The following is a 27338-nucleotide window of genomic DNA, read 5'->3' as shown; positions in this document are numbered from 1 at the left end:
TATTCAAGCTTCGTATGGCCGATGTGTACTTCATGATTTTAATAACCTGATCCCTGTACTTTCAGTATTCGTGAAAGACGGAATAAGCGGCGTATCCGTGCTCAGAGAATAAAAGACCTGGCTTAACCCCACCCACAGAAAAGTGCCCTGTGGAATAAAATACTTTGTAATGAGTTTGCTTTGAATGAACGTCTTATACCAAATTATGCATATTTTAAAATCTATTTGGCTATTTGGCTTAGTCTAGTTTTAATATATGATACAATTTTTGTTGTATTTTTTTGTGAATAATATTACAAAATGGTGTTTCCTGAATTTCAAATAATTGCGATCAATGTTAATATAGAGCCGCATTCATTTTAACATCGATTGACCTTTTGGCATATTTTGGTATATAATAGAAAAGTAAAAATGAAATATTTCTCTTACTCCATGTATATTTTATTGTTAAAGTGAATTGAGTTTCACAAATAAAACTTATTGTCTTTACGTTACACATTTGATTTTTCGCGCTTCCTTTTCGAAGGTGGGTTTTGCAGTTCTCCTTGAATTACGAAAAGGTGTTATTGGTATAAATACTTACGGTATGAGCAACTTTCTTGGTAAAAAATCCACCGTATCTTCTTTCACCACCAGTTGACTGAAAATATGTAAATACAGTGACATAAATTATAAACCCTTTTTTATTTATGTACATAGATAACTTCTTGGTAATGTGTCAAAAACATAAATACTCGCCAAGAAACATAGATATTTAAAAATTTAAAAACATCGACGATTATCCACCTCTAACAGTGGAACTAAAAAATATCGTATCGATGATATATCATTTTTTTATAATATCAAATGGATAAAATATTTATCAACCGAAAAATATCGATATATCGAGTATTTTTGATATTTTTTAGTTGAATAAATTTTTTGGTTATTATTTTTATAGGGAAAACAATTAATTTTAATACTTAAATTTGAAACTGTTAAACTCGTGTGTGTCCTAAAGGACTTAAATTACTAACAATGGATTTTTGGTTCTGAAATGTATAGTTTTACGCATTTCTGACACTCGAAGCTGCATGGCAGGCAAGCATGTGAGGCAAAGTGTATTTTTAATATATAAAATTAAAATTTTACATTTAAATTTATATAAATGTAAGATTTCCGAACCAAAGTTCCGTTAACCGCAACGAAATGTAGAAAATAAAAATACGGTCAGTCCTTTTTACGTGTTTTTAATTTTCAGGGGTCCAGCATCAAAAAAATATATCGATATATATCAGATGAAAAATATCACATATATTTTAGTTCGAAATATCGATATATTGATATTTTCATGTATCTTCCACATCCCCAAGGCACACTGCTTTTTTGTTGTTGCCGAGAGGAAAGTCAGTTCGCGCAGTGAATTTTTTTCTGGTAATTTTTCTATCTGGCACTCGCCACCTCGCCACGTAAATCCAAATCCCAGTTAGTGAAAAACTTAAACTGCTGAAAAACACGACAAAGACCCAGTTTTGTGTGCCCGATCGTGTGCGTAGTTAACAAAATAAGAGAAAACCCACGACGAAAAAACAATACACACAGCGACAGCACATCATGTATACATATATATACATACAGGGTTTCTAGCGTGACGTGAAGTGTATATAACAAAGCGGACTGAACAAACGATGGAGAGAAAAGCCAAATGATAGTGGAAAACACGCAGACATTGTGAAAAATCATTTTGCAATTAATATCTAGTATAGTATCCAAAAAACGCATTGTTTTCTGGAGTTTTTCTTTTCTTTTTTCAAGTTATACATGTTTTTTTTTTTTGGTTTTGGTTTTGGTTTTGCACGCACACATGCAAACATTTTACTAGGGCGAGTAAGGAGTAGAAACTCGCTGTTTTTCTTTATTTTTTTTGCTGTATATATATTTTTTTCAAGTTATTGAGCTGAAGGTAGAGTGCAAAAAAGAGTAACGAGCCGAAAAACATGTAAAAATTCCATTCAGCATTTCCCACCACTAGCAGCAGCAGCAACAACAACAAGCCGTTTTCGCTCTCTCTCATCCACTCGTTGCTGTTGTTGTTACTTATGTACTATTCTTTTTTTTTCCTGTGTTTGCGGCTTCGTCATTCGCATGTACGTGTGTGCGTGTGTGTGTGTGCCTACGTGAGAGAGCGTGCGTGTATGTATATACCCGCATACAAACGTACACACACACGCCGATTCATGCGCTTGGCTTACACTTTGTTTTTTTTTTTTGGTTCCGTTACAGTTGCGTAGTACATGGGCAACAAACATCGCCCAAATTTCACATATATACATAAAAGCAGTAAGTGGTAAAAATACTTAACCAAAACATAGGGGAGTGGCTGTTTGTGTGAGTGTTTAATTCCATTGTTTAGCTTCTAGTCTCTAACTAAACAATGATAAAATGGGTAAGTGATTTGTACTTTTTGGGCAAAGAAGCGAAAGAAATAATGAAAAATATAAGAAACAAACAACAACCAACACATGCATACAGTCGCGTCCAGCAAGAAATGTCTGAAAATTCTGGAATAGGTTTACCTGAGTTTTTACTGTGTCCCCTTTTTCCACTTTAGTTCCGCTGCACTTTGACTACCTATGTATGCATATCCTGTATACATACATATGTACTTCCTGTTTATCAATATATCACATGCCATGTGTTTTTGGCTGCGCATTAGGTGGAGTTTTTGAATTGTCCTGGGAGAATATGTTCAGACGTAGTTGCAAATAGTCTTCAAAATATCTACGCCGTAAGTGTATGAAGTAATAAAACCATTCTAAGAAAACAATACTTGTTTTTACAATATCTAAAAATCTAACCTAATATGTATGAAAAAGGAACATTTTACAAAGCCATTTAGGATTAAAATCGTGAATATAATATGTATTGTTACTTAAAAGGTTTTTGAATAAGTAATTTACCAAAATCATGTCCAAAGTTTCTTTGCATTATTAACTATGCGGAATATATATATATCAAGTGTTTAATTATTTCAAAAAGACTCATAATTAAAGGACTTATATTTGGAACTATTTTTCGGCAGTTGACTGTTGTGACGGCATTGCCAGCTGTTATCGTTGAAGGCAACGTGTTTTTGTTGTTTTGCGTTACATTTGGCTAAGATATGCCATATTTGGGTGTTCCGCAGTGCATTTGCAATTAAAATAATGGCCATTTCTTCGATCAGTGTTTATATAGCTTGAGACGACGACCTATAATTTAGACGATCCTCATTAACGACACGCGCCTTTTCGTTTTATGGCCTTCCCTCTTCCATTGAAGAGAACGGGATCAGGGCTTTTTCAGGCAGGTAGGAAGTTCGATTGGTGTACGATTTCCCTCTCTTTCGCACGCTCAGCTGCCGTGTTTTTTGTTTTCCAAGTTGCAGCTGGCTGGTAGGAGAAGGGGCAGCTGGCTGGAAGGGGAGGGGCAGCTGCATTTCTCTCCTCCCCGCCTCTGCTCTTTTGCTCCTCTTTCGCCCTCTTCTCTCCATCTCCGCGGGTCATTCCCCTACTTGCTGTTGGCAATGACATCGCCACGATCGTTTGGGAAAAAGTATTGGAATATTGGAATGGTGGTAGCAAGTACCCCCGCCGCCCCCTACTCTTTTCCTCTACCTTTTCGCATTCCACTGAGGTCATTCCCTGGCGCAAATTACAAGTTACATATTTCCCCATGATCGTTGTACCTTATTTGGTCGGCAGTAACTAAAAACCGCTCTACAGTGATCACCGGGTAAATATACCAAAATCAAGATACATGCATTTATCTGGTACTTGGTTAACATAAATTGTTCAGATAAGAAAGGTGGTTGTAATTGTTATTTAATGTCAAAAATGCAGCGAACTGTCAATGATTTGGAAAGTATTTGTTCTTATTTTTTTAGATAAATATTGGAAAATCTGTAACTAGATAGAATTAAATTTTTATATTGAAAAATATTTTATCGAAAATATTTAATTTTCCAAAACTTCGATTGCGAGTGCCCACTGTACTGGTTAGGCTCGCTCAATGTTTTGGATACTGGAAACACTTGAAATAGCAACAACAATGCACGCTCGCGATCAGCTGGAATGTTCGATGGATCGCTGTTTGCGTCTGGCAATGCTGTTGTGATTTTGTTTTCCAGACAGATCCATTCATACATACGGGTGCATGACTCACTCGCCCAGCTGACAGTTAGAAAGAGAGCTATATATATTTGGATATATACATATATTTATATGCATATATGGGCTTTTATCAGCTGTTTCTTGCACACGCACACACACGTACACAATAGTGCTGCTCTATTTACACAACTGTGCTCCAAATTAGCCGACTACTGTTATCAAACTGTAAAGTTTTTCTGCCTTTTTGTTGTTGCTCCACAATTCACTAGTACACTGGAGAAAAATGTCTGCTAAATGGTGTCAATGCTGTATTCATTTCCATCAATAAAAGGCTGACCTTATTTGTTTACCATTGAATTAACATTTATTTAAAATGGTATAGGGTGTTTATATGTCGCGGATTAATTTCAGTATTTAATTATTTGCTCAATTTGACAATTTTACTAAAAATTCAATAGAAAACTGTTAACATTATTATAGAAAATCTCAAACATGCCTATAAAATAATAAAAAAAAAGTACCAAAATGGTTTTTAAATTGAGTTAGTTTCAAAAAATAGGTAAATATGATATTTTCCTAGATATCTCAAACATGCTTATGAAATAATAAAAAAAATTACAAAAGTTTTTAAATTGAGTTAGTTTTAGGCAATAGGTAAATATGATATTTTCCTAGATATCGTCGTTATTTTATATTGTCAATTTTCCCTAAGAGTCTTGTGCTTGCTATAGACTTTCTAATTTTTTGGGTTTTTGATTTCTCAGTGATTAAGCTTTCACCCATCTGCATATGGAAAGTCGAGGCAACCTTTGCTACTCTTTCTTGGTTGGCTTTTCCTTACATTTCTGGGTACCTTTTTCGTTTTGGAGAGACCACCGACCTTCAGGTTACCCTTTTGTTCCCCCTACCTTTCAACTTTCCCGAATTCACAGCCTGTGACGCTTTTCGTTTCTGTACTTCCGCATTTTCCTTTGCGTTCTATGGATTTTCACGCTGGAAGGCGGGGTACACACTCTGTTTATATATATATTTCAGTATATATTTCCCTTCCCTGGGTTTCTGTTTTTCTTTTTTTTTTCCGGCTATCTGCTGTGTTATATTGTACATGGGGAAAAAGCAGCCCTCGATTTGGTGACCGTACCACCCCATTCCACCCCGCTTTTCTTCTGGTTTTTGTGTTTTCTGAGCGACCCAAAGCGATTTAGGCCGCCCCGCCCCACTTTTCCACCGCCCCCTTTTGCGCCTCATATTGCTGCCCTCGTTTTCTGGCTCCTCTTTTGCTCTCCTCTCTTTCTCTCAGCTCCGCATTTTCCAATTTTCCTCGTTCTCTGTTTGTCATAAGTTTGGATTCCTTCTGCGCTTCCTTGAAAATGGGAAAAGTTTCTTTCTCCTTTTTGGCTGGGGGATCCCAAAGTGGATGATGTACATATGTATAATATCCTAGGGATTCCCTTCCTGCTCCTGGAAATAATTCCTTAAGCTCATTGGAAATGTTTCAATGTATATTGTTCGAAGTTTAAGGAGCTATTTGATAATGAACTTGAAAATTTAATACAGCATCATCTTGTTTGAATGAAAAATGTATAGCTTCAAGGTGTTTTTGCTAGAATCTAAAAATTTAGTATCTTACGAAATTTATAGCTTTAGGAAGTTTTTGCTAGATTTTAAAGATTCAGTATCTTTCGAAAGTACATATAGCCAAGAAAGCGTTATATACAATTTCTGTATAAGTTTCAATTTGTATTTCTTAACTGAAAAAAATTAAATTAGTTTAACCTAGTTATTGATATTTTTATCAGTGAACGAAGCTTCATCGACCCTAAGATATCAACACTTCAAAGTAAAAAATATTCCACAATATTAAAGCTATTTCCACGTTTTTAAAGGTATGAGCGCATATTTGTTAGTTATTCTTAATAATTTTTTTTTACCTGTTCCTTGATTCAAATAGTCACACATTGTGTTTATTTAAACTACTGAATTTAAAACCTTTTTTTTTAATAAAGAAACTTTTTCATTGTGAGAAACGTACGCTATACCTTAGATCTCGATCAAGTGAACTACACATCTTGATGGACTTAAAGATTCTGTTGAAAATTTGCAAAGAATTTTCCTGCGGACTGTGTTCTTGGTATTTTGTATTTTGGGCTGCGAGATTTTTTCCACCCGGCATTTTTATAGGCGAGAGGTAAATTTGCATTTTCACCTGCCCCTTTCCGAAATCCGAGCAAAAGGCAGCTGCAATTGGCTGCAAGGAAATAGAATCCGTAATTGGTTATTTATGGTGAAGATTATGTTTATGTGGATTAAGAGTAAATAGGGATACGACTTTTGCACAGGATTTAACAATTTCAATTAATTATGCTTGATAGGGATTTTATTTTGTAATGAATTTAAATAAGAGAATACAATATGACTATAAATAGGATTTTATTTTGTAAGGAATTAAAATTATAATAAATTAAATTGTAGAATAAATTACATTGTAAATAAAATGAGCATTAATATAATAGTGTATACAGGTAAAAATCTACTATGATATGTACAAAAATATTGAATCGTTCGCATTGGGTAGGATATTAAAATAATATTCAAGTAATATTCTGTTCTCCGAATGATAACGTTTTGTCTGATAAAGTTTAGATTAAATCTTGATTATGTATTAATATTTTTCGGATATTTCTAAAATTTCTCTGAAAAAATTAAGGATGATCTGATGATATTAATGATACATGGAAATGCCTGTCATAAAGTTAAGATACTGGTATTACAAGTCCTAGGAGATGTTCAGAGAAACTTAAGTCGGGTCCCGAAAAAAAAAATTGCAGCTTGCTTCCAAGTAATTAATTTGCAGCTTGCCACGTTCCACCTTTCGACGTTTTCCACCCACCCGGCCCAAAAAAAAGTTAGCACCTTGCCAGCATCCAGCTTCCGAGAATACGGCACATCTGCCTGCCTGCAGAGATCCGCGATCTGGGATTCGGGGCTCAAAATTCGGGGATCCGCGAGATGCAGCCGGCCACCCAAGAAAGTACGCCTGGCACACTTCCTCGCCGGATCAATCCGTGGGATCTTAGGTAGCCCACGCGACTGGCACGCGCACCTTGCCTCCCTCGCTTTTCTACCTGCCACCCACCCACCGCCCACTATTTCGGAACCCCTCCTCTGGCCCTTAAATAGATCGATGGCCGGCAGGACCTCTTCAGTCGAGTTCCACTCGTGACAAGTTCAACTTGTGTCCTGAGATCTTGTGATTTCTTGTGTGTCTTACATTCAATTTGCTAAAAAAAAACGTAACTTTGTGATTATCCCATGATGGATTTCAATTTCGATACTGTGACTCCCTGTTCGACCATGTCGTCCTACTATAACTTTAAGATGGCCAGGTATGTCGGATATTATATTATCAGTTGGATTGCTAGTCGAATTATTGTATAAATGCGCAGCCTATTTACTTAAGTTTTTTTTTTGTAAGAAAAAGTTTGCTTCGTATTAAGGGATGGCAACCCTGGTTCATTTCTTGCTGACAGCTACTGTATGCAAAGTGTATTTTTAAGTTTATGGTTAAGCATGGGTATTTTTATTCTGATTTAAAAAAAGCTTATGAAATTTTGGACATTTTGGTTGTATTATAAAAAACAGGATTTCTTACCAAAAAATTATAGGACATTTAATGAGAAGGATTATGATTTTGTTATGCTTGAAAACTCTGGCTTTTAAGTACTCACACAAACACACACATAAACTCAGCTCTTCTCAATTTTTTGTTAATGGGTTTTCCATTATATTTCGTTCGTTTAATCGCGTCGCACACAATTCACGTCTTTGTCATGTTTTTTTTCCTCCGTATAAATGTAGAACCACCATCCTCCTCCCCTATCCCCAACCAAAATTAAGGGAAATTTTATTAAACCGAAACTAAATCGAATCAATCAACTCTTAGTACCAACAACAACTCTATCATCTCTTCAATTACTACAACAACTACAACAACGCGCCTACAACAACATCAACAAGCACACACTCAGAGAAAAACCCATAGAAATTAAGAGAAGAAAGCACAGTGTGTGTGCATGTAAAAATAGAAAGAAAGAAAGAAAGAGCAACAGCAACATAAGTACAACACAAGAAGAGCAATACAGAAGAAAGTTGGAGAAAGCAGCAGAAAAACAACAACAACACCAGCAGCAGGCCAGCTGAGAGCGCTGAGCGCCAGAAAAAAAAAGAACGAATCGAGGAAAGGATCGAAATCGAAATCGATCTAATTTCTCAACTCACCTCATCACCATTATCCTTTCCCCCACGACCAAAACTCACCTTCGATCGAGGGTGTAACTTTTGTTGATTCGAAAAACACACACTCGCAACTCTCAGGATATGTACGGCAACAATAATCCGGGTAGTAACAATAATAACGGCGGTTATCCCCCATATGGCTACAACAACAAGTCGAGGTAAATTCTTAAACTTGAGTTCTTACGTTCCGTCAGCCATATTCGTTCCATACCTTTTGTGTTTGATCTTGAGCCTCATTTGAATTTCAAACTCAAACATTCAGTCGAACTTCTCTATGTGCAAAAAAATAAGTAGAATACTTAAATTTCCTGTGAAATACTAGTAAAGTAAAGTAATGTTTATTCTTCCATTCTGATAAATTAACCCATTTCAAGCTAGAGAATTTCGACTGTAGCATCCTTTCCGAAATCCCTTCCCTTCCTTTCCACCCATAAAAGCTACCCACACATAACACACCAAAACATAAAGATGATACCAGTGTTTACCTAATTTTTTTGCTACCCAGATCTCTCTTTGGCGAACGAACAAAAGACCAACCCAACCTTTTTTTGAATAGTTTGTACGAAGAAGAAAATTTCCTGTTGCTGGAAAATCCATTGCAGCCAACGTTATATTTTTGGTTTAGATTTAGGTTTATTTGGTTATGAAAGTTACATTTTTTTGCTTGTTCGAAATCTCTTAGCAAAACTTGGCGGCATATGCATTGGTATGTGTGCAGGGAAGGATGTCGATTGCTGGTCGATAAGATCTTGAGATTCTTATCGAGTTGCTGTCGATGTCGAGCTGGCACACAAAAAAAGATATCATATATCTAGTGTTTCTACCACCCCCCTTATTCATTTCATATTCACACACCCACATATTGTTTCGTTTTTTTAGTTCACTTGTTTCTTTGTTTTACTTTTGTGTTCTGATATTATCAGAGAAAAAAAAAACAACGATTACACAGCCACAGGAATGGATAACAATGACCGCAACAACAACAACAAGAAGGATTTATATAAGTATAATTAAATGTTACATGTACTAGATGGTGCAAACAATGATACAAAAAAAAAAACCAATAATCGATTAGATGCAGAGGCTATAAACACAAACGAACACAAGTACACATAGATAGCAAGCCAGAGCAGCAAAAAACAGTCAATCGTTTTGGGGGAACCCCCTTATAAGAACAGCCCAACCCCAAAAAGCTCCGCTCCCAATTGTAATTTCATTGTTTTTTTTTCCCACCTTAGAAGATGTTAATTTTTTCATAGCTAAAACCCTATAAAAAGATGTTAATTTTTTCATTGCATAGGAACCCCTTCATTAGCTGTATTTTGCCATATATATATCGTTCGATCTAGTTATTACGTTTGCGTTGTGACATTTTTCATAGCATACATTCATGCGCTCGCATTTATCCTACACTCGCACACACTCACATAAAATCAATTGATCGCCGTCTGCGTGTTTTCGTAATCGCGACATGCCTTATTTTTGTCCTATATTTCCAGTTGTATGTGATAAAAGATAAGCAATATGCTAACAATGTTAACCGAGCAACGTGAAACAACGTAAAGTAACGCAATCTTCCATATTAATATATATATACACATAAACCATTTATAAGATCGAATTGCATTTACAAAGAGCGAGCGCGCCATGTCTGGGCCACAAGAAAAGTTCTGATTCCGTTGGGAATCGGAACTCGATATATCTCTCATATATATATATACGCGTAGAACAAGGCAGATACATGTATCTGTATCTGTGCAATTCGTTTGTGGCAAGAGGATTATAGAAACGGCCTAAAAACGTTCTCATCGTGCGGATTGTGCAACCTAAACATTCTCACAATGTACCGGTAAATGTTCTTGAAACTACCTCTCTCTCTCTCTTTTTATCTTTCTTTTGTCTTTGTTCCACACTTACTGCTTGGCGTAACTGTACTAAAAACTATTTACTTTGCCTTAATTGCTTTGAGTTGAGTTTTTTTTTCTAAGTCAGTTTTTCTTTTCTCGCCTCGCATTGTCCATATATCTTCCATCGTCAGATCTTCAGTAGAACGTAAGCTTTAAGTTTCGCCTAAGAAATGACAAATTGACTGTTTTTTGCTGCCAAAAAAAGAAGATAAAAGCGGGGTCAAGCAGTGGTCTGATTTTTATAACGATCATCCTAGGGCATAAAATAAATGGGGAAAAAGCAGCAGCAGCGTCATTCATGGCATTTTTATGTGCTGTTTCTTATTCTCCTTTTTTTTTTGGGTCGTATAATTTATGGCACATTATTCAGCAGTCGATGAAATGTAAACAGAGCAACCACAGAGGCCCCCCCCTCTCCGAATTTAGTGCATCACGTGCTGGGTGGAAATTGTGTCAGGACCTTGACATGCAGTAGCCTTAAGTTATATACGTATGGTTGTCCCTTTTCCACGCATGTGCTGGGAGATTTTACAGTTTATTACTAGCCTTAAGCACAGGTTGTTGTTGTGGTTATTGCGTCGCCATCTCACTCTCACCCCCCAATACCCGACACATCCCAATGCATATAGCCGACAAATTGCCTTTACCCCCCCACTCTCTCACTCTCTGAATCCTTGTGCTGGCTATCTCTCATCCTCCTGCGAGAGTAGCAGCAAGATAAATAAAAGCCAAACGGCAAAATGCAAATTCAACATTTGCCCCCAAGGTCATCAAAAGCCCAGCAACTACAAATACTACAACATCAAACCGCAAGCAGAGCAGCAGCATCGCATCAATCAACAATGTCAACAATCAACACCAGCGCAGAGTGACCCTGCTAACGCATATTTGAGATTTTTTAGTGACACTATTTTTTTGTCTATTTTTTTACTGTGCAAAATGAAAGCGAAAAACTATAAAATAAATGTGACTTTACCAACGAGTAATTGAGATTCTCTAATCTCACCCTATTTTTTTTTGCATATTTTTTTATTGTGCAAAATAAAAACGAATCACAAAATTAGTGTGACCTTGCCAGCGAATATTTGAGATTTTTAGTCTCCCTTTTTTCGTACGAATCGTGCAAAATTGAAATCCTGCCCATACACACACTCACACACTCCAAAACACCAAATCATATACAAGAACCAAAACTCCCTTCCAGCAAAAATTATGTAACGCCCATCATCGACGTTGTACCGCAGCTGAATTTAATCGTGTGTAGACATTTTTTTCCACAGCCCAGAAAGAAGCAGCCACCATTATCATCGAAAAGCGAAAGACACTCACTGACTCTTTAGATAGTATGTAGATTTAATTTGCACGGGGGGGCAAACGCGCCTGCTCCGCCCCCCATGGTCTCCTCGCCAACGAAACGAAATGTTTTTGAATCGAGGACGCCTCCAACGCCCTGTAAGTAACAAGAATCTAAGACTATAGCGAAATGCGAAAACAAAATATAATAATAACATAATGAAATATTGGGGAATACTATACAAATCAATATAAGCCCTAACTTAGACCTAAATACAAAGTACAATCGATCTGCAACTAAAATTCGACGTGGGAAGAAAAATGGCGGTGTCCGAAAAATATTTTTTGTTTATGTGATTCAAAAAGTGCTAAAAGTGATTATTTTTTTGATTTTTTTAAAGTGAAAATGTGCTCCAACCAATAAAAGTGTCCGATATTGGAATATAATGAATAATGGGTTACTAGCATAGTCCCATGATTATTTTTTTTCTTTTTTTTCGGTGAATCGAAAGAACCACAAAAAAAATACATCATGCTTTATTCTATATAGTGCCAATAATTAAAGTGAAAATACAATATTTTCACTCTAATGGCAATTGGGGCTTTGCAGGATTCGCGGGTGAATATAACAAAGGGATCTTCCATTTGGTCAGCTGTGTTATATTCCCCAAGAAACTGCAAAATCTTTGAATTCAGTTTTCTCAGTCTACTATCTCTAGAACCATTAATGGTTTTCTCTTTCAAATTAAGTCTAAGTCTGATGAGAATTTGCTAGCGAGGCAGTTGACTGTACTCCTTGGCACTTTTTCAGTTAAAGTTAGCCGTAAGCCTAAGTTAGTGGTAAGAAAAGAATCGTCAAATCATCCAACGCAAAACATTTCTTAATCATTTTTAAGATACTTACAAAATAGCTAAAAAAAAAAAAATATAGTAAATTGCGCTTTATACATATAATTTTGATAATTTTAAATAGTATTTTACTTGAACCAAAAAAACCAACAACATCATCATTTCCCCGAGTGCTAATCGATATTTTCTCTTTCCCCAACGAAATGGCATCCCATCATCCTATAGCGGTGGGCGTGGATTTGGCATGTCCCATTCTCTGCCATCCGGAATGGTTAGTATACACCACTTTTCTATACTCATCTTAACGCCTGAAATTTATAATTATTGTTAGCGACAAATTTCCATTTTCAATGAAAGCATGAAAGCAATCAATCAGAGGCCAATGAAAAAAACTTAAAATTTGAACTCAAATTAAAGGCAATGCATTTGATATTGACTGACTTTTGTATTTTGTTTTGTTCGGTTTCGTTTTTCTTTTTCAATACTCATAACAATAATAATAATAATATAAATTTTATGCCTTTTACTATTCATAGTTGTATGTTATTGAGTTTGTCTCATGAACGCTCTGGGGACACACGCTTTTGAAAAAAAAACTAAAACTTAACAAATACTAAAAACTTAACTGAATTATTTTCTGGATGCTGAACGATTTCATTTTGGTTTATTGATAATGATGAAAATCAACAACTTAAAGTTTGCAATTTAAACAACAAAACCTAAACAAACAGAAACAGAAACAAAATAAACATAAACCAAACAAAAACTAACCAGCAACAACAACACAAACAAACAACTTTTTAAATATACAAAACCCTTAAATAGAAAAGTTTTCAAACAATGAAACACACATAAATACAAATGCCAAACCAAAATACTCAAACACACATGCATGAGCCATGAAAAGCAAAGACAATCTATAATAGAAAACCTTTCGGTACCACCCTGCCACCTTGTCCGTCCTATTTCCGTTTCCATTTCCGTTTCCGCCTCAGCTTTGGCTTCCGTTTGGCGTTTTGCGCACTTTTGTATCACAGTACCTGACAAAAAAAATAGATACACCTGAAGTCAAGCCCTTGGATAATGTAAAACTAATTTTAAACACTGAATTTAAATCATTTTTATGTTCTCAAGAGAAATAATCGCTTAACTTTAATTTTCATAACAAATCATCTTCATTTTCATCACCTAATCATAAAATTAAAGTCTAGATAAAATCCAAAGCATTTTTCCATTACTGATAAAAGTACTTTTTAAATTCCAAAGCGAATATAATTTTTTGTCACCTTGTCATTGACTTTATATTTTTGCCAAGCACTGTATTTCCCTTTTCTCAATGACACCGAGACCCACACAAAAAACACCCTCACAAAAACTAAAGAAAAAATACCTAACACAAGACACTAAAGAGGCTTAAGAGAACTAAAGAAGGGAAGAAACATTTTATGCATTTCTTGAAATTCCATGATTTTTTGTCTTTGGTTTTTGCAACCCAGTGAATGCCGTTTAGCTCACACAGACAAATACATACACGGAAGTACAGTGAAGCAAGAGAATGTTTCGATTTAATGCTTAAATCAAAATCAAAATACAATAACAATCGCAGCACTTGAGTTTCAAGCACGCCCTTAAAAATAACCACAAAATAGAATTCAAGAAATAAAGATTTTTCCGGAAATTTGCATATGGAATATTGTTACCGTTAGAGTTTTATCGTAGATATCTACGTATTAAGCCAAACTTCGTCACCTCATCCACTAACCAAGTTGTGTGTTGTTGTTGCTGACCGAAAGCAACGATCGATATATATATATGTATATCGATAGATATATCGATCTCGAGAAATAATACAACCAAGCGCAGCCCAGCCAAACCGAACCGATCCACCATCCAAATCAGTCTACTAATAATCAACCCCCAAGACAAGCGATATGAGGCCTTCTCACAACACTAGAATATCTTTGTATGGTTAATCTGATTACAGTCACGTTATGCGTTCTCGCCACAGGATACAGAATTTTCATTTCCAAGTTCCTCGTCGCGTCGCGGTTACAATGATTTCCCCGGCTGCGGCGGCAGCGGCGGGAATGGGGGTAGCGCCAACAATCTTGGCGGCGGCAACATGTGCCACCTGCCGCCGATGGCCAGCAACAATTCGCTGAACAACCTGTGCGGCCTGTCGTTGGGCAGCGGCGGTAGCGATGATCTCATGAACGATCCCCGGGCGAGCAACACCAACCTGATTGTCAACTACTTGCCCCAGGACATGACCGACCGCGAGCTGTACGCCCTATTCAGAGCCATCGGACCCATCAACACGTGCAGAATCATGAGAGACTATAAGGTGAGTGTGTGGAAGGACTATTAAGATCCAAACCTTAACCTGGTTCCATAAAATATAACCATAACTACTCCTGTTTTTCATTTCCCCCCACAGACTGGCTACAGTTTTGGTTATGCTTTCGTGGACTTCACATCGGAAATGGACTCGCAGCGTGCGATTAAAGTACTGAATGGCATCACAGTGCGCAACAAGCGGCTCAAGGTTGGTCAGAAATCACTCCAGTCAAAGATCAAGATAACTAATTCGAAATATTATTTGCCAATAGGTTTCCTATGCCCGTCCCGGCGGGGAATCGATCAAGGACACCAATCTGTATGTGACCAATCTGCCGCGCACCATTACCGATGATCAGCTGGACACTATCTTCGGCAAGTACGGTTCCATTGTGCAGAAGAACATCTTGCGTGACAAGCTCACGGGTCGTCCACGTGGTGTGGCCTTTGTTCGGTAAGTCCTTAATATAGTTTAAGGTATTTAAGAAGGGTTAATCAAAAGGCTAGAGGTTGTGTCACCTGCACTTCATCGAGGTTCTTAGAGTCGAAAGTTCTTGTAAATTTAACGAAATTTGGATTACCAATGGATTTTAATAATATTTTTCATTATAATTTAACATTGTATAGAGAATATTTCGACTTGCAGAACATTTGAGTGATGTGGGGTGTGTATCCTCTTGGCCAAAAGTTTTATTTGATCCCATTTTATGTTGACCTACCCGGCTCATCAAGTGTTTTCCTTTCTTTTCTCTCATTTTTCTTTTGAACATCGCTCATTTGCCATCTATGTGGGGTGTACTTTCGATCGATAAATAAAAACCATGTAGGTACAACAAGCGCGAGGAGGCCCAGGAGGCCATATCGGCGCTGAACAACGTAATACCCGAGGGCGGATCGCAGCCGCTGTCCGTCCGGCTGGCCGAGGAGCACGGCAAGGCCAAGGCGGCCCACTTTATGTCCCAGATGGGCGTGGCTGCGCCAAATGTCCCACCGCCGCCGCCACCACCGCCACCACATATGGCCGCCGGATTCAACAATATGGTGCACAGAGGTAGATCAATAAAATCACAGCAACGCTTCCAAAACTCGCATCCCTATTTCGATGCCAAAAAGTTTATCTGAAATACACAAAAAATCCAGAAACGAACACAAGATGAAACACACAAGCCACACACAGAGCTATATATATATATATATATAAAAAAATCAAGAGCGATCTGCTGGGTATATAGTATACATATATATCTCACATTATTATATGTCTTGAGAGTGTTATACATCTTAAACCCTTGATTCACTTTGGTTTTTTTTTGGTATTTGACAAACAACAACAACAAAACAGCAGGCTACAAAAACCAATCCAACCTACAAACAACAAACAACCTACACTAACAACCAACAACAACAACAACAATATAAATGCATTCTTAGTTTTATTTTTGCTTTTAACTTGGTAACTCGTAAACGATTCAATTGATTGCAATTTAAACGTGCATATATATTATAATAATATATATGAATTATATTTGGAAACAATGCAAAAATTGAGTTATACCTTTTATTATTTAGTGTAATTAAAAATTAATACAAAAACCCTTACAAAAAAATACAAAAAAAACTAATAATTTGAGAAAACCCAAAAAAAAATCGTAATCTTTAGATACTAACATTATATTTAAAAGAAAAACGGAAGTTATCAACGTTTTTTGTTTAGGCTTAAATCTTAAGCTTTTCTTTCACAACTACGACAACAGAACACACACATCAACCCACAACACACACAAACACATATACAGGCAAAACGGTAAACTAGCACTTGAAAAAAAAGTTCGCGTAAAAGTGTTGGTTTAAAGACCAATTTTTTTGACAATTTTTTTATAGTGTGTGTGTTCCGAAATGGAACAATTTTTTTTCCGGATACAGATGATTTTTAGGATAAAATCACAGCACAATGAGAAAACCATAAAGCTGCAATTTTTTTTGATAAAAATAATACACCGAAAAGCACATAACTAGAAATATATATATATTAACAACAAAGAGATAACAACAAACAAGGACTGAATCGATACCTAATTAAAGAAAGCATAAATCACTAAAAAAATATATATATCTGCAAAGGAAAACCCCCCACTTCAACGAAGAGAAGAGTGTGCAATTTTTTTTTTTGGTTCCTGAAGGTTTTTTTTTTGCTAATTTTTTTCCTGTTCACAAAAGACTGGTGCGAAACAACTGATGATGAAATAAATGTTGCAACCAAGCAATCAGAACTGAATTATAAACGAAAATCAACAAATTACTATATAAAACACAAGCCTAAAGGAGTAAAAGTTACAAAGCGTTGCCGAGCATAAAACCTGTAACCCCTTTAGCTCCACCCACCTCTTCAGCATCTTCAGATCGCATCACGAATATCGAAATCGAATCACGCCACTTTTTTTTTTTTGTTATAATTTACCCATCTTTACCAGCGACAACAACTACAAAAATCCACTGCAAAAAAAAAAAACAACAAGAAAAAAAATCAAGAAACGCAATTATTTCTGTTTTTCAACTTCTCTCTATATCATCAAGTTTTTATCCATATATCGAGAAAAACGATAAGATGAAAAATTAAAAAAAAGAATCCCTATTTAGATATACTTATAATATACATATATATTTCATTATATGAAACCTATTCTATAAAATAGCGTTAAATTTTAATAATTATTTAGTTTGTAGTGCGTTAAAAGCATTCAAAACAAAAATCCAGCATATAAAACAAAAACCCGAAAGTGTGACCAGAGAAACAGAATATAATAAAAAGGCGAAAAGCAAAACAAACATAAAAACAAAAACCAAAACCGCAAATTTTTTTTATTTTTTTTCAAGTTCAAGCAAATTTGAAAAAAACGAAGTGTTGGAAAATACACCTGGATGCCCATATATATTCTACAGCGGGAAGTTTTTCTCCCACATTCCTTCCACTATTTTTTTTGTTTTTCTTTTTTATTTTTGATCTTGCTAATCTGCCTTGTGTGAGTGTGTGTGTGGATCGAGCGAATGAGATGGCGAGTGAGTGTTGGTAGGATATCACCATCCCCCATCTACCACGCGTGCGTGCGAGCGAGTACGAACGAGAGCGCGAGTGCAGATTTCCCGTTACAGTTACAGTACCCAGGCACAAGAGACAGAGAGAGGCGGACGGCTGTGTGACAGACAGAGACACAGAGAGAGACACTGTGAAAGTGATTAGAAAGAAGTGAAAGGCGCATGGTAAGTATGCGCGCACTCAACCGAAACGATAACGGGGTGCTGCCAAAAGTCACACAACAACCCCTATATAAAAAGAACCCTCAAAACCCCCCTCTCATGAATCCCCATTGTTTTTTTCTCTTTTTTTTAATGTGATGTTTTTTTTTTTGAATGGATCAAAAATCGACGATAAATAAGACACAAAACCATAACCATCTTGATGTCTCTCTCTCTGAACCCATACACCCCTTTATCGGTTCCAGTGCAAAAAAAAAAAACCAACAATTTTTTAAACTTTTTTTGCCAGTGTATTTCATAATAACATTTTCTTCAAGTGAAAACTGTGTGCTAAGCTATGTATTTTTTTGTTAATCATCTCTGCCTAGTGCTCGAAAAAAAAAATAATACGCATAATCACAAATTTTTTTTTGTTTATTTTTTTCTGTGCCTGTCAGTGTTTTCAGTGTGGAATTTTTAAGATATCTATTTTATAGATTTATATAATTACATCAACCATCATTTCTACCAAAGCCAGGCAACAAATCTGCAAAACCCCTATCCACACTTTTTTTCCGTAGATTATGCTAAACCCTACATATATTTTATTTGAAATTTTTATTTAAATTGTATTTAATAGCTTTTTGTTGTTGTTGTTTTGAATTTTAAAAAATATATGATCATTTGCATTATTTTCTTGGGTATATTTTGAATATTTAGTTTAAAATATCATAGAATTATCTCAAAAAACGATTTGATATTAACTTTATTTACTTTCAAATGAAAACGCTGCCTAAGTTTTGGAGAATATACACTTGATTTTCAATCAACTTTTTTTTTAGTTTTTCCATTTCTTAAGCTTTTTTTTTTTTTGGTTTACAAATCCTTTTATCAACATAAATAATTCCTTATTATATTTTATTCTTTTATTGACCACTATCAGCCAAAAAGTATGCAACGTTTTTTTTTGTTAAGCTTTGGAAAATGAGAATCAATCTTATAACCGATATCCTTGCGATAACAAAGGTATTCGTAAACAGGCAAAATGATCCCCCTGATCAATAGCAAGAATATCTTCGTACTTCGGAACCTATTGCCGAAGACAGTTTGGATTTAAATGAGTCATTTTTAGTTTGGTTTAATTTTTTTTAGCTTGAATTTAGTCATTGTTTTCCCGTTTTCAAGCCCGTAGTTTGTGTTTTTCATGGTATTTCGCATATGTTGTTTCCATGCCGTAGATGCTCTATTGTACTTTAATCTACTCACAGCACTAACCCCGAATCGGTCGCTTTTCCTTTTAAAGCCAAAGAAAAAGCGACCGACTGAACTCATTTTCATTGATTGTTGTTGACAAAGAAATCAAAACAAAAAAAGACAATTTAAATAATTGAATAATCTCTATAAACCAAGAAACAATCTTTTTATTCCCCCCATTTCATCCAAAATCAAGCAAATCAACCAACCCCACAAAAAAAAAAAACTCAATCTGCGCCGCAACTAATCCAAGTTGTACAATTTTTTTTTCGTTTCGTTCCTTTTTTTCATTATAGACGGAGCTATGGAAAAATTACGCTCATTATTCGATGCTATATGCGATGCTATCTTTGGTCTCGATAGTAATTATTCCTTTTTTATATACTTATATTTCTAATTAACTACTCCTAGTCGTAAAATATCATAGATTCTTGCCTTCCTACTGCAGGAAAGCAAATAATTATAAAGCTTTTTTATTTGTTGAGAGCCCTTAAGACAGATCTAGCCGAGAGATCGAAAGCAGAGCCTATATTCTATATAAGTAGAGTCTATCAAGAAGAGAGCACACCTACACAGATACACACAACACACGCACACTCATGCGCTCCCACATAATTGAGAAGACAGAAAATAAATATTCAATTTCAGTTTTTAAATTTCTCATCTATCTCTATAAAATAAATATTTATGAAGAAAAAAAAAATACTTGAAAAAGAAGCCGAATTTTCTTTTCAAAGCGTGCCATGTTTTTCTTTGTTACTTTCTCTCATATCATCATCCAGCTACTAAACCATCTCTCTCTTAAAAAAAAAGAAATCGATTTAGTTATAAACAACCATTTTTTTTTGGCTTTTGGCATTTGCTCTTATGCTTTTTTCTTTTTGAGCAATGGCCAAAAGCGTAGAGCGTTATTTAAAAAAGTTCCAATTGAAAAACAGCCAACAAAAAAAATTGTACTTCTAGATGAAACCCAATTCGAACTCAAAATTTAATCACAACAAAAATATAATTGAATTTAAATTGCTGCTGCTGGCCCTCTAAAGAGTTAAATTTCTAACGAATACTGTGTTTGCTTGCGCTTAATATTCACCCCTCTTTAAAACTAAAACCGAGTTCTCATAGATCCCCTTGTTTGGAAAGTTTTGTTTAGTGTTTTTGATTAGATTTTTGTTTAATCCAATCCCCTCATGGTCTGCTTTGTCTGCTGTGCGAACTCTTGTTACTTCATCAAAGTTCCCCAGTTCGAAAATGTTTCTCGCTGCAAAAAAACTAAACTAAACCAAAACCCGTTTAAATCTCTAACTAGATTATTAATATGAACTATATACCAACATGTTTTGCTTGCTAATGTTCTTTGAACGCACTTGAATATTTGTATGTGAGTGTTTTTTGTACACTCACAGATTCAGTCACAACATAAACACACATAAATAGACCATCACCAGATCAGTCATCAATTTGTTTTAATAACACCAATCCAAGTTCCCATCCCATCCCAATAGTTCCACAAAACTAAAATGGAAAGAGAAAACATGGCACGCTTAATGAAAGTTACGAAAACCTTTAAATCGTGTGTTATATCGAGTGGGAAATCCTTTGTAATCAAAAAACAAATAAATATAATGCAATTACAAAACTTCAGCTTGAACTAAAACTACAAAAATCCCTAAAGTAAACCAAAAGTAACAAAGAAAAAACAAACAACAATAAACACTAACCCAACACCATCTAAAAACAAGAAGAAGGCAAACGAAACTCTCTAAAAGAAATACTAAACCTAATTAATATCTCTCACCTAGGCTAGTTAAGTCAGGGCTCTACCAGCATTCAGGTTTAATTATAGTTATACAATAAGTTTTTTTTGTCAATTTATTTGTTAGTATAAAGACGCATGATAACTTAAAACATTTTTGAAATATTTAACTAATTTATTTTTTTTTCTTCTAACCTTTACTTTGCTATCGCACCTTTCAATCAATATAGGCGATAACTTTGCCGATTTGCTTGACGGACTGTACCGCAGGAAGTACCATTATCCCTACTTATAATTGACACCGCAACAGCAGCAGCAACTACTACAACATCAGCAACAGGCGTTGGGCTTCACCAGTAGCACCAACAATAGTATTGGCAATGGTAATAATAACGATAACAACATGCTACTCTACCACCAGCATTACCATCAACAACAACAACGCCTGGGCAATGTTGCTGCTCACAGTATGAGTCCGAGTGGAAGCAATAATAACATAAACAACACGAACACTAATAGCATAAACTTTAATACGATACGCCAGAATGGAGTTGCTGCCCTTCATTATCTTCAGGAGCAATTGCAATTGCAACAACCGCAGGAGCAACAATCACAACAACAGCAGCCGTTGACAATGCCATCGCCGCCGCCGTTTCAACAACAATCACGACAAACACACCATAATGGCAGCAGTAGCAGTCTTGGAAATCAACTGCTTGCCATAGGCAATAACAATAGCTTCAATAACAGCTCCAATCACTCCAATAGTTTTAATGGTAATTACAATAATAGCGCTTTCAACAGCAACGGTGCCATTAGCAGCACCAACTTTACCAACAGCTCCACAAGCAGTGGAATCTTCACCAACAACTCCACAAGCAGTGGAAACTTCACCAACAACCCCGCAAGCAGTGGGAATTTAATCAATAACCCCACAAGCAGTGGAAATTTTTCCAATAATGCGGCTATCAGCAGCAACTTCACCAACAATCTTTCTGGCAGCAGCAATTACACCAGCAGCAACAGCAGAAACTTCACCAATAATGCATCTAGCAGCAACAACTTCACCAATAATGCATCTAGCAGCAACAACTTCACCAACAACGTGGCTAGCGGCAGCAACTTCACCAACAACGTGGCTAGCGGCAGCAACTTTAACAAGAACTCCAGCAGCAACCTCGTTGGAAACAGCAATGCTGACAGCTGTACCAATGACGTCAACAACACTAATAATCACCACAGCTCGCCGCAACACGACTTCAGTTTTAATATGTCGACAACTGAACAAGAACTGCATCAGCAAACACTCAAGTTGCAGCAGCTGCATCTTAGCAACAGCTTCAACAACACCACAGCAGCATCAACAACATCAGCAGCGACAGCAGCAGCAACTACCACTTCCACAACGGCAACGGCATCATCCACGAACCCAACAAATGTTGGATTCTTATGGCGTACATAACCAGAGAGTTGAGAAGCGAATGATGAAGGCAATCTTCAACTTAGAAATTATATATAACAAACTTATATATATATATATAAAACTATGAATACCTTATATTGATCATCGTAGTATCAGCATCCATCGAAACCATATACAAAAACCCAAATTTTATGTTCTCAAACCCCAAGAATTAACTATACTTTTTTTTTTATATGTTCCTCACCCAAACCCTTATGTTGTAGTTGGTTTTTTTGTGCTTTTTTTTGGGAGGAATCTTTTTTTCTTTTTGTAACTAGCTCTAAGGCAAGACACGTATATGTATACAAATCATAAATAATTATATATATATATATATAGAATGAGGAATCGACGAGAAAGGCGATCTTTTTTTTGCTTAAACTTAGAGAAAAAAAACCTATGAGAAATACATTTTTTTGTCACATATTTATAACGTATAATCGTAAAGAAATACAACAAAATATATATTATACAAAAACACACACATTATATATCTATAACTATATAACATACTTGTAGGCGTGAAGACATAAGCTCTGATTGTTTTTTTTTTCTCTGTGTCTGAAACTGATTTTTTTGGCGCGAACTATGCCGCAACAACGTACACGGGCATCGTGTATGTTTATAGCTGAAGTTAATCGAGATATATGAATACATATTATTTTTTTTCATAATTTATAAATCCATTTTTTTGTCTATATTATACGTAACGAAATGGCTAAACCGGCTGGACATGCTCAAGTTTTCAGGCTGTTTATTACTACATTTAAAACGAAAACAAAAAACTTAGCTAGAAATATGCTTGTGTAGGAGAAGGAGAAAGAGACCCAGACAAAATTACAATACAAACCCATTTTTTTCATAGCTATAATGAATATGTTTTTTTTTTTACTAAGTATAAAACTTTTTTTGAAATCCATTTTTTTTATTAGTTTACTTTACGAAAGAACTTGAGCATGTAGCAGCAAGAAAAACGAAAGAAAATAACATTCAAAATCCGAGTAAGAAAGAAACGTGATAAATAGCCCGACAAAACGAAAATCAGAGGAAACTGTATGGGAAAGTAGAAAGAAAGAATATAAACGAAATGGAAAGGAACTTAGAAAGAACACAAAATCGTAGGAGTGACTTGGTGTGATTATTAAAACTTATCTTATCTTGAAAAAAGCACACTGTACTTTATTTAACGTTTTCTTTAAAATTATATTTTTGTTTTACACCATTTTCGATATTCTAATTCAGCCACAGTCACTCCATTTGCAGGCAACAAATATTTTTTCGGTGTAGGTGCATAAAATAATGAAAGAGAACAACACAATTAAATGAAACTTCAAAATATGCGATGATCCTTTTTGCTAAATTCTATAAATACTTTTATGAATTACTTATAAAACACAACAAAATTGTAAAACATTTTGACTTGTTAAAATGACAAAAAACATTTCAGAATTTCAATTTTATTTTATTATTTTATTACCATGTCTCTGGCTTAAAACAAAACTTACAAGAAAATAAGGAAACAATTATTTAAGGCAACTTAATAAACATTTTCGACACCAACAACATTACCCCTGAGTTTTCATTTTATTTACACATACCTATTTACGATTAAGACTATGATAACTATTTATTAGGATTATGATTTTGCAGTTTGTGTGGCATATTAAGTCAACGAAATATGAATAATAAAAACTAGTTTTAAGCGAAAAGCGAGAAAGCAGACACAGTAAACACTTACAGCTTGGTTGTGCTGAATACTAAATATAACGATTCAAAAACAAGAATAAAAAAAAAAAAAGAATATATAGCGAAACCGAATATTTATACACAAAATCGAAAGCGATTATTAAATCAATATGTAAGCGACATTCATTCTAAAGCCCCTCCAATCGGGATGGCGGCGTCAAACTCACTTAAATCGAAAGCAAATAGTCTCAACCAAAGTAGCCTTAGTGAATAAGCGGATGCATAACGAATATCTGATTAATCGGAAGAACTCATACATATGGCACCTTAGCATGCGGTCGATCGTCTCGTGTAATTAGATTAAGCCAAGGCGAACCAAAAATAAATATTTATTCATTTTTTCTTGGATAGCGAATCGAGGGAATATTTTTTGTGACTATTTTTTGAGCATGTGACAAAAGGAAAATCATAAATGAACTTGTTTTTTAGACTGTTTTTTTTTTTATCTCGTAAACCTTTAGACAATTTTTTTTTTTCTTTACTCATAAGAAGCCAAGCTAATTTTGTTGTAATACCGAGACCGAATGGAGACGCAGAAAGTGAATAGAGTTTTTTTTTTGGTATTTTTAATAACTAACGTTGTAGAACATGGTAACCTCACAGAAAACCTAATCGCAAATACATTTAAAATGTTGTTCAATAAAAAACTTAAAGCATGAAAAGTGTTAAGTAACGTAAATATACATTATACATTTTTTTATATCAAAGTAAATGTGTCTAGAAGGTAAAGATCTTTTTATAAAGAAAAACCAAAATACCAGAAATATGCATACAATTTTTTTTCTAGCTTAAGAGAAGCGTTTTTTATATAAACATATTATACAAGAAAAACACAAAAAAAAAAAAAAAACAAAACAAAAAACAAACAAACGACTTAAAAGAACCTCAACAAAGTGGAGATTAGTAAGACCCCCAGATATTGATTCAGATTCAGATAGATTTATTCTTTTTCTGCTTCCGTTGAAGGACAGATTGAAATTAGACAGAATTAAGCGCTTTATCCTATGAAACTTTTTGGTATTATTTCGTGGTTTCAATTTCGACCATCTATCTGCTCTATTCCCTTTAGCCTCTCTACCCAAAATGTAGTGCCCCTCGTAGCGCTCATCTTTCATACAAAAATAAATATTAAAAAAAAAAACACCGACAAATTATATACAATTCAAAGAGTAAAAGAATATAGAGATATGTATACATAGAGTTTAACAAACGGCAACTACCAGGAGGAGATACGACCGCCCATAGAGGTGAGGTAATTTTTTTTGCATAGTGAGGTTAACACTCGATTTGATGATGGCGATGATTGTATGTGAAACGAGAACTGCCCTAAGAAAGATTTTTTAAAAACCTAACACCAACTAAAACGACAGAAACAAAATATAAAAAACAGAATATAACGAGAATTAGGTAAAAGTAATGAGAAAAAATCGACGAGTAAGAATACTACAAAATGCCTACAAATAAATGCATACCTAAAAGCAATATACATACATTCATACATAGATCAAGTTTAGTGGAGCAAAACAACAGTTTAAATAGCAAGCAACAAACAAAGGGAATATATTCGAACAAAACAATTATATTAACTATACCGTATACAAAACGTATATATATATATATATATTATAACTATTAAGTCCCCAAAGTGGAAATTTTTTTGAAATAACTAAATATTTAAAAGTAATAACGTAATAAACCGAATAAACGAGACACACACACAGAGACAGACAGAAGGCAGACAGACCCTCGAAAAGTTCGTAGTTCGTAAAACAACACGAGAAAATGGCTAAAACCAATAAGAACAACTTGAATTTTAACTCGTTTATACAAAGAACACATATATACATATATTGAACTAGCAGCTAATTGTTGTACTTAAGAATGTCACATTACAAAAAGAACAAATAAACGAAAGAACATTTAAAATTCAAACAGAACGCAAAAGTAACGCTCGTTTTTCTTAGTGATGGGCTTTTTTTTAACATAACAGTGCGCTTAACAGCACGGCAGCAACTTAACAGCACTATGGATTCGAAAACAGCGATCGTTGAAACTATAGGATTTTTAAATTCAATTTAAGATCTATAAAAATACCCCAATTCCTAAATTCGACTAGGAAAAACTATTTTGTGCTAACCAGATTGCGAAAATTGGCATCACTAAAAAACTTGTCAATCAGCACTTAAAATATGAAAAGATCTAAACGGAAATTGCTAAGAAACTCAAAAATCATTTTATTTTTTATAATTTATATATATTTTGGATACTCAAGGATATATTTATGGCTTGGTTTCAAGGTAATTTAGATCAAACGGTCATATATTTTCTTATTTGCGTTATATGAATTTAAAGACTTCGAGCTTAAAAATGTCTTTTATAAATATTTGACTTCTCTTATCCATATGACAGCTAGAAATTTCTTTTTTTTAGGAGCGTGCTTTTATTCAAGCACTCATTTTGTGTATGCGCAAAATAAAATTGTTAAATCACATTCTTTGGCAAATCAAATTTCTAGTTCTACTAGTCGCTATCTACCTTTTTGGTCAAATCCAAGGTTGCCACTTGAAAATTCAAAAGGCGCAACAAGAACACTCGAACAAAAACCTTTTGATTAATGTTTGGCCGTTATTGTAATACCTCTTTTAGAATTGCTTTTAATTACCACTTGAGCACAGGTCTACATTTTCAAATTTACAAATATACATAACTCCATATCGGTCACTAACAATAGAATAAAGAAACTTTATCATTAGTGTTCGACAACAAACAAATCACTTGAATAGTTTTCCTGCAACAAGTCACTTCTTTCCATTTGCACTTTGCTCGAGGATGTGCCACACCTGGGGTATTATATCATCGCCGATCTCTATATCTCGAGTGGAAATGCCCCCAAGTGCTTGTCCAATAGTTCCAATTCGGGACGAATTACAAGTATATGTATTGATATCACAACAAGTGGTAAACAAAGCGCTCGATGGGATTTTATTTTACTTTTTTTTCCGGATCGTTAGGTGCTGATAGCTGCGACACGTTTTCACAGCGCCTCCAATTAGTGTTCCGGAATTGCGTCAGAGCAC

General features: G+C 35.0%; 1 protein-coding gene across 1 annotated transcript; it reads left to right on the top strand.

Moving 5' to 3' along the window:
* The first annotated feature begins 1360 nt into the window (after positions 1-1360).
* Positions 1361-26198, top strand: LOC119556485. The gene is given in 9 exon segments (XM_037868740.1): positions 1361-1413; positions 8074-8584; positions 12701-12746; positions 14484-14819; positions 14913-15020; positions 15085-15266; positions 15640-15863; positions 19597-19662; positions 21284-26198. Coding segments are annotated over 8 exon segments (2271 nt in total). The 5' UTR covers positions 1361-1413; positions 8074-8507; the 3' UTR covers positions 22516-26198.
* The last annotated feature ends 1140 nt before the right edge of the window (positions 26199-27338 follow it).

This window comes from Drosophila subpulchrella, chromosome X (genome assembly GCF_014743375.2).
Source record: "Drosophila subpulchrella strain 33 F10 #4 breed RU33 chromosome X, RU_Dsub_v1.1 Primary Assembly, whole genome shotgun sequence".
Taxonomy (NCBI): Eukaryota; Metazoa; Arthropoda; class Insecta; order Diptera; family Drosophilidae; genus Drosophila; species Drosophila subpulchrella.
Note: the sequence above shows the minus strand (reverse complement) of the source record. Positions and strands in the feature narration are given on the sequence as shown.